The following is a 9,232-nucleotide window of genomic DNA, read 5'->3' on the forward strand; positions in this document are numbered from 1 at the left end:
GAGAATATCATAAGTAGGCAGAGAGGCAGGCAGAGAGAGAGAAGGAAGCAGGCTCCCTGCTGAGCAGAGAGCCCGATGCGGGGCTCAATGCCAGGACGCTGAGAGCATGACCTGAGCCAAAGGCAGAGTCTCAACCCACTGAGACACCCAGGTGCCCCTCGTTTTTGGTTTAAATAGTTTTTAAAGGTCACTGTTCAGTTATCTTGTACTTTGGGACTACCTTGGATTCTCTAATATAAATGACATTTTTGAGTTACATGAAACTGATCATTCAATAAGTACTATTAGGAGATAAATAAAACTGTCTTAAGTGTTTAGTTTAAATCAGGTAGGTGGTCTATACTGGTGCACTTTGAAGACATGGGCCTAAATTATTTGTTGAATTATCAGGTCCATTGGGTAGTATACTGGTTTCTTCGTAATAGAAAAAAAAAATTTTTTTTTTTTTTTTTTTAATTATGTTTTAGTTCCTAAGGCTCAAGTTCAGTAACTGGATCCTACCTAACATTTCAGTGAGGTCTTGCTTAGAACTGTTTCTCAAAATCTTTGTTACCCTTTCATTGCTGCTCATCTGGAATTGTAGAAGGGCACCTCTGAAATCTGACTCTGCATGGGTAAAGGTCAGTGTGTGGGGACTTGAGGTATGGCCGTTTGCTACAAACTCTACTTAATCTAAGGCTTGTTATAGTGGGTATAAAGAAAATTAAAATTTCTCTTCGAGGGCAAGAAAATTTTTTTTTGTTTGAAAGGTGATCAAGGAGATGAGAATCTCCCACCAATCATTTTTCTTATTTGTGTTAAACAATCCTTTAAAGTGTCAAGGTTCATCGAATTTTGAATTTTAATAGGTTTTCTTTTTTGGCATTCATATTCCAGATCTTAACTAAAATTTTCTTCTTTTTACAAAGTAGGTGAACCTAATATGTTCATAATACACCGCTTAGTAAGGTCTTTGTGTGGCAGAGGAAAGGACAAGGTCTAATCTTGGCACTCCCACCCTCCTCAGGTGAACTGTGACCTTTATGTAAAGCCAGGCAACAGCTGCCTCAGCTTGGTTCCCATTTTGAGTGTTAGTGGCTTTAGCTGGAGACTTATTTGGATGGCCTTATTTGGTGCTGTATGATAGTGTTTGCTTTAACATATTTCCTAAGAGAAACAATATAAATTCCAGAATTAAATATGTGTTTTTAAAAAGAAATTTGAAAACTTCACATCAGTGTAAGTTGATCCATTTTAAGGTAATAATTTTAACAAAACTTAATGTGTTTTTGTGTGAAAAATCCAAACTAGTTATAAGAATATGCTTAATCCTTTATTATTTCGGATAACTCTACACAGATAAATGGAACACTTTAATTGCTGCATATGATTAACCACAGAACTCTACTGCCTTTAAGGGACAGGTGTTGAAAAGAATGTTGAGAAACAAAAAATGAGTAAAATACTTAATATTGCAGATTTTAACACTCACTACTTCCATTAACTCAAATAATTCTGCCTGAACAGCTATCACAGTTCAGTGCCAAGCCCTTCAGAAGTCAAATTCTTTACAGATACTGTTCCTGTCCCCAAAAAGACAGCCACATTTTTACCAGGAAATGTTACCAAGGGTCCAGTCTCTTTGACTTGGTTTGGTTTGCCATTTTTGCCAGGGAGGCACAACAAATTCAAAAATGTAGGGAAAAGGCTAATTGTATTCAAATCTGAAAAAAATGTCATTGAAACAGCTTAATACAGGTGGAATAAACATTAAATTGTTTCTGTAACACCCTACCCCTTTTGATAAGCAAACCAAAGTTTCTAACCTATTCTCTGTTGCAAGGAAAACAAAAACTCAGAGTGTAGGAATCCCCAGTTCCTGGTTTGTAACCCGAGCAGTGGCCCCGCCCAGGTTTAGGTAAGTGCTTGCCTCCTTTTCCAGTGATCCAAGTTGTTTGGATCTGGAAACTGGTATCAGGCCAGAAGTTTTTGGCAGACCCTAATCTTTTAAAAATACACCTTTGTCTTTTTTGTACTCGGGTATTTTTTTAAAGTTCAAAGTATGTTTTTAAACTGATAAATTTAGTAAGAACTATTAGTAGAAATTAATTAGGGATAATAAGGAAACATCACTAGTGGAGATTAGCCTTAACCATATTTGATGGTAGAGAGAAGATGGAATCTGATATTTAAGAATATTAAACTATTTTTGTTAGTTAGAATGACTTAAGAACTTGTTAAGAGCTAGAGCTGGCTATGGAAAAAAGCACGATCATTTGGCAGGTAATTAGCCCACTCTAGTCATTTACAAGGCCTTCAGCAAGTTTTTGCATTTCATAGGTTCTGATTAGTATAACTGAAGTGTTGCAGCAAATGTATACCATAATTTTGGGGATGCGGTTGGGTGTGGGAACAAGGCCAGCAGGTAGAAGTTTACAGTAGCTTGTAGAAAAGCAAGATCACAGATGGATTACAGCAGTGTTTCTTAACCTTTCTTTCTTCATCTTCCTCCTCAGGAGCCTTTTTAGACCTTTTTTTTCTTTCCCTCCCATGAACTGTTAATACCGTAGATTATACTGTATATCTGCTGTTAATACTATAGATTATACTGTATATCTGTTTACATATATCTGCACTCTGTACATAAAAAGAACAAGATTTTTTCACTTCCTAAGAGCAAGTTTCCATCCCCTGAGAGGAGCAGTATTATCCTCCTTGAGAATGTGCATGGATTAGAGTCATGTTGGATAAGACTGGCCTTGAACTCAGGAAGAAAGAACTAGAGAGAATAGAGTTTCGAAGATTATCCAAGGTTTGGGGCTAGGAAGAGAAAAGAAAGCAAGCCAAGAGCAGAGTAGAAAAAGCAAGACACTGTGTTTAGACGAATCAGAGTAGGAAGAACAGATGTAAGCTTAAAAGCAGCTGGTCTTTCTGAAGGATCTAGAGGAATGCAGGTTGTCTTCCTGAGAAAGGGAGGGTAGTACTTTTGAATGGTGAGGAGTCAGACCATAGTTAAAGGAGTTAGGATTCTTGTTCCAAAGGAGAATGGGAGAAAAGAGTGGGAAACTCCCATCTGGTGGTTTCAGTCCTTCAAAGATGTCCTGAGGGTTTTTGCCTTGTGGGTAGAAGGCAAAAGGAGGCTAGGGCTTTAAGAAAGAGTCAGAAGGATTGAGGCCTTGGGTAAGGTGAGGCCTTTGGAGGTAGGAGGCTTGGTGGTCTGATAGAATGTGAGAGAGGCCACCTTGGTGGACCGCCTGTATGCTCTTAAGAGATGGCAAGAAGTCCGGGCCAAGGCCAGGTATTCCCAGGAAACAGGAGGGAGAGAAAGGAAGGTCAAGGGGACGAGAAGGAATGAAAGGAGATCTTGGTAATTGGGGAAGGTTTCTAGAATCATCCTGGTCTCTGTAGGGGGGGATGTGAATAAAGAGGTGGTCAGACAGGAAAACCGCGAGAAAAATTAGGGGCATGAGCCTGGAGATGGTGCAGTAGTCGGGAAGTGGATGAGAACACTTGGGAAAGGTTAGATATTAAGAGGCCAGAGATGTGAAAAATAAGACCTCAGTTTTCATAGGGGAAATGTGGTTGCCCTCTGGCTTTACTATTCTGAATTCCAAAGCACAAGTTAACCTGAAAGAGTTAATACTTTAGCTTTTCAGAAATACGAAATAAGCTGAAATACTTTCTAAAATCAGAAATGAATTTGAGAAAGAACATACCTTATAGATTTGGTTGTTAATAATAAAATAGGAGGTATCAGTTACTTCTCTGTGAACCGTGTAGGATGAATACTGTCTGAGCTCTCTTTGGCAAAAGTTTTCTAGCAGGAAAGAGGGAGGCCCTCGTAGGGAGAAATTAGTGCACACAGGAGGTCTGACTGGGCTGTCACTGTGTGCATGCAGTGTCCTCAGGACAGATGGATGAAGGACTCTCTTCAGGAAAATCTGCCCACAGGAGACACTATCTGCACTCATTTTCACTTGCAAGAAGAAAACCTAAGTCGGGGGAAGAAAAAAACCAGTTCTTCTGTGGTGGAAGTAAGAGAGAAGAAAAAAGCCGAACTGTTTGGACTTAGACTCTTCCTTTCAAAACCTATGAAACCAGAGAGAATGCCACTGTGTCCCGCTGTCATTTACAGAAAGCCAGAAAAGCATTCAGGGTAACCTGGTATAAACCAGCTTCTGCAAGAAGACAACTTTACTAACTAAAAAGTGGAATTTTTCATTAGTAATGGCAAGAACTGGGAGCAGACAGGACACCAAAGAGCAGGTGCAGGGCTGGCTGCGTGGAACAGGCTGCCTGTTGTTGGGAAAGCTCGATTGCATTCGAGAAGCGGTGTGCTTTTTTGGTACAGGGACCAGGCCTGTGATGGATGGGAACGTGGATGTAAGAGTTTGGATACATTAGACTAAGGGGTTGTTTTGCGGTTTTTTCATCCTGTTGCGTATAACTCTGTGTCGCTGGGATAAAATTTTCAGCACAAAGTGGACGTGATACTCTGTATTCATTTTTTAATCATTATAGGCAGTGACAGATGAATATAATTGCCCACATGGTATTCTATCATCAAGCATAATTGAAAATCAAAATACCATGTACGCATTTGCTGAATTAGGACCCTAATTGAAGAACACTGATCGTCATAAAGAGTATCCATCCTTCCGTCATTGCGAGAACCTTTTGAAGAAAATATCGGAGAGATTGGGGCGCCTGGGTGGCTCAGTGGGTTAAAGCCTCTGCCTTCGGCTCAGGTCATGATCCCGGGGTCCTGGGATCGAGCCCCGCATCAGGCTCTCTGCTCCTGCTTCCTCCTCTCTGCCTGCCTCTCTGACTACTTGTGATTTCTGTCAAATAAATAAAATATTTAAAAAAAAGAAAAGAAAATATCGGAGGGATAAGTTTATTTGATCTGAAATATGCAAGGAAATTCTGGAAGACACTGATGGAGAAGGGATGTTTTGAAGAGAATAGTAAAGTATCTGAGAATACACAGAAGTTTATCCACTGTTGAATTTTCTATACATCACTCTCTTGCTTACCTGTTCATTCCTGTTCTTTGGGTAAAGGGTAATGGAGTAAAAGTCTTGTACAAGGGAAGCTATATTAACCTTACGCCGAGGAAACTGCCTGTGCTCAGTCCTCTTGCTGGCCTCTGCAGTAGGTTCCCGTCTCCCTTAGCTTAGCCAACCAGAGAATGCACTTGACGTGAATCAGATGTTTTTCTTTGGTATAAATTTGTCCCATTTGTTGGAGATCGGGGAATAGTTGTAATCTGTAGGGACATAGCCCCTGTTTTTTTGAGAGAATAGCTGATTATTTCAGCTGTCAGAGAAGGTGGGTAAATACGGATTCATAGTAATCTCTCGCAGGGAAAGTATTTCTGAAGCAACTCAGATTTTAATGTTATTTTTGATGAATTATAACATTCACTGGAAAATTTCTCTTTCCTCCCACTTTGAAAGTGTCAACTCATTTTGTCCTGTTTTCTAAAGGTTCCTATGAAAGGAATAGAAAGTGCTTGGGAAATTAAGCCAGTGGTTTCTGCCATTTCCCCTGCAGGTCCCAGTCGGGACGGCACCATCAGCGAGGACACTATCCGAGCCTCTCTCATCTCAGCGGTCAGTGACAAGCTGAGATGGCGGATGAAGGAGGAAATGGATCGTGCCCAGGCAGAGCTCAATGCCTTGAAACGAACAGAGGAAGACCTGAAAAAAGGTCATCAGAAACTGGAAGAGATGGTTACCCGTTTAGATCAAGAAGTAGTAAGTAACTCATTGAACAGTTGCAAAATTTTAGATGTCTGCCCCTCATTTACCCTGCACATTGTGGGTTTCGTAAGAATTCAGAAAATTATACGTGCCTTTAAGCTTTTGAATATAGTGTCTCTGTGGCTTCGTTAGAAGAGGAGCCTGTGTTTGCAGCTTGGTCTTTAGGAGATAGAGGGTATTTAGAACATCTCTCCGTTCGCCAGCTTCACTCTGAGGGCTGCGGCTTGACTCAAGGGAGCGTTGTTTCATGCTTGATGTCACCAGACAGTAGCCAGGAGATAACAGATTGAGAGACTTCCATGCCCTGATGAAGGTCTACAGACCATGGCTACAGACTTAGGGGTCAGTTCTTTTTTGTTTCCAGATGTTTGAACTATATTGAAAGCATCTTCAGCGAGCCCTCCTACCTCCATCATCTAGGGTATATGCAGCCTTTCGCTCTTCAGCTTCCTCGAACTTTTATCAGACTGCTGTGCCATGTGACTTGTTTGTTCAGTGATGAAGTAGAGGCCTACTGGCATGACAGAAGTGCCAGCTTCCTTCGCCACTTTCATTCCCACGAAGGAGAATTTATTCCAGCACATGTGTCTGAGGGCTCCGGAGACAGTGATTTGTGTGTGCGCATTAGTTCTGCAAAATGGTTCTAGTGTGTAAAGTCAGCCTCACAGTAGTAGCCTGAGACTTTAAAAGTTCAGGAAAGTGGGGCGCCTGGGTGGCTCAGTGGGTTAAAGCCTCTGCCTTCGGCTCAGGTCATGATCCCAGGGTCCTGGGATCGAGCCCCGCATCGGCCTTTCTGCTCAGCAGGGAGCCTGCTTCCTCCTCTCTCTCTGCCTGCCTCTCTGCCTACTTGTGATCTGTCAAGTAAATAAATAAAATCTTTAAAAAAAAAAAAAAAGTTCAGGAAAGTGACTCCACTACAATTCCCAGCCTGCACCTGCCACCTACAGTAGCTCATAACTGAAGTTCAGCTGTTTGGGGTTCTGTGGATTGAGCTGTTTAGACAGGGGAAAGTTAGCCCTCTGTAGCATGGCCCACTGGCTTGGAAGAAAGACCACTTTTATGATTTTCATGTAAGGAACCTCCTGCTGGAAGGTATCTTGTCTGATGGCTTAGTTTGCAAAATCATTTGTCACTGAGAAGTGATGAGCTTATCACTGCCCCTGGAAGTGCTTAGCTCAGGGTGTTTTCAACATTATTCTGTTCTCACTCAGCATCTTCCATCACCCTTTTCCTCTACCTTTGGCCAGTATGTTATTTCAAACATTCACCTCAACCGTGAGTTGTTTAAGTATTGCTTTGTTATTTTGCGGGTCTGTTTCTATAAAGTGGAGTTACAGAGTTTAGACCAGAGAGTTATGTACAGTTAATATGAAATCATCATGCTTGGACTGTTTCGTTTTCAGGCTGAGGTTGACAAAAACATAGAACTTTTGAGAAAGAAGGATGAAGAACTCAGTTCTGCTCTGGAGAAAATGGAAAATCAGTCTGAAAACAATGATATTGATGAAGTTATCATTCCCACAGCCCCACTATACAAACAGATCCTAAATCTGTATGCAGAGGAAAATGCTATCGAAGACACTATCTTTTACCTGGGAGAAGCCTTGAGGCGGGGAGTAATAGATCTGGATGTTTTCTTAAAGGTATGTCTTCCTCAGTCTGCTTTCCAGGATCTCAGAACTCATGTTTTAAAAGAGGCACTGACCTTGAAAGCCACAAACCAGGAGGGTTTCTCTGTAGGGGAAGTTAAAATTCCTTGTGTTTCCAAAGAGAGCCAGTGAGATCTGTGGCTGTGAGCAGCATCTTCTTACCTGCCCAGGGCTGAGGATCCATCTGGGAAGAAAGGTGGACTAGTGGCCACAGTCCCCACCCCCCAGGCAGTAGGAAGCGGAACGTGGTTCTTCTCTCGTACTGCTATACCTGGGTGGGTCTGGAGGAACAGTCAGATTTCCATTGGTTCTTTCTGGTCAGACACCACCTCAGTTAAGATTGCTGACTGCCACCCCTGTTTGAGATTTTGTTTTTTTCCTATTAATTTTGTTAGAATTGTATAATTTTAGACCCGTTTTCCTAGATCAAACAGCCCTGCAAAGGCTGCCCTTTGCAGGCTGCCCTGCTCGCACCAGAGCCCTTCGGCATGAAGGTTGTTGAGGCTTATTACTGTCACAGAGTCGTGAAGATCCAGGGAGCCAGTACTCTCTGTTGGGTCACGAAGAGCGGTTTTAGGACTAATGGCGGCAGCCCTTTGGATATTTGATCCAGCTGCTGCTGCCGCTTCAGTAAACGTGCAAGGCTGGTCGCCTGGTGCACGCACGCGAATGTCTGGTGTAAGTCAGACCCCAGACTCCCTTTCTGTACACTGTCCCCTGCTTGGGTGCCACGGCTTAGGGAAAGGTGCACCCAGAGAGGGCCGAGAGACGAGCTATTGCTGGACATGGGACGAAAGCTGGCTTATGCTGCTCATCCCCAGCTTTTTGACAACTGGGGATAATCGTAGTTATCGACATTTTATGTAACTTTTGATAGGATCGTAGATCAAGTTCCCCTGGTGTCTTGGTTATCTGAAGATGTAGTTCAGACTCCTGAGCCAGATCCTGTAAGGTCATGCTGTTCCCTGTAACGTAATCCTTTATAGGGTCTCAGAAGGTAACTTTCCTTAACACAGCCTGCCAGCATCCATCTAGTGAGTTTAAAAACCCCCTGTAACGAAGTACTGGTTGCAAAGGAAGGCTGCTAATTAGATCCCATCTAGGTTACAAAGTGTCTGATACTTCACGTGTGGGTCAAATCCATTCTAAACTGTTGAAACTTTCCCCTCCCAGCATGTCCGTCTTCTGTCCCGCAAACAGTTCCAGCTGAGGGCGCTGATGCAGAAAGCAAGAAAGACGGCGGGTCTCCGTGACCTCTGCTGACGCCTCTGCTCTCAGCCGGAGATTGAGCCCTTCTCCAAGCGTTCTTCCCTTCTCTTTCTCTCTCTTCTCAGTAGGTGCCCAGAATAAGTTATTGCAGTTTATCATTCAAGTGTAAAATATTTTGAATCAATAATATATTTTCTGTTTTCTTTTGGTAAAGACTGGCTTTTATTAATGCACTTTCTATCCTCTGTAAACTTTTTGTGCTGAATGTTGGGACTGACTATGCTAAATAAAATTTGTTGCATAACTTTTCTCTTTATTGAACATTTAGGAAACATTAAATCTTATTAAGAAGCCCGGTTTTTGATTTTGCAAACAAAGCATAATAGCAGGTTAAAAATTCGCATTATTTGTTCTGCAACATATAAAGTAAACTGTTTCGTATGGGACATACCACGTGGAAATCTAAATACCTGCGTGACTTTCTGTGGCAGGCCCTGCGTGGGGCCCTCCTCTACCAGCCCTTGCCAAGATTTGTTACCTTTCTAGGCTTCACTCAATCACAACTGTTTCCATCAAGATGGAAGGAACAGAGTGGCAACTGCCAAGCTATACACCTGAGAATTTACCTTA

General features: G+C 42.2%; 1 protein-coding gene across 2 annotated transcripts in view; it reads left to right on the plus strand.

The window, feature by feature from the left end:
* LOC111149821 (tumor susceptibility 101) overlaps nucleotides 1–8,906 on the plus strand; it is a 44,748-nt gene extending 35,842 nt beyond the window's left edge. For both annotated transcript variants that reach the window (XM_022507113.1, XM_022507114.1), the window contains exons 8-10: nucleotides 5,536–5,738; nucleotides 7,148–7,387; nucleotides 8,567–8,906. In XM_022507113.1, coding sequence (XP_022362821.1) covers nucleotides 5,536–5,738; nucleotides 7,148–7,387; nucleotides 8,567–8,656 — 533 coding nt within the window. In that variant the 3' untranslated portion in view covers nucleotides 8,657–8,906. The remainder of the gene's footprint in view (nucleotides 1–5,535; nucleotides 5,739–7,147; nucleotides 7,388–8,566) is intronic.
* The last annotated feature ends 326 nt before the right edge of the window (nucleotides 8,907–9,232 follow it).

This window comes from Enhydra lutris, unplaced genomic scaffold (genome assembly GCF_002288905.1).
Source record: "Enhydra lutris kenyoni isolate GAN:26980312 unplaced genomic scaffold, ASM228890v2 scaffoldscaffold22, whole genome shotgun sequence".
In the NCBI taxonomy this organism is placed as follows: Eukaryota; Metazoa; Chordata; class Mammalia; order Carnivora; family Mustelidae; genus Enhydra; species Enhydra lutris.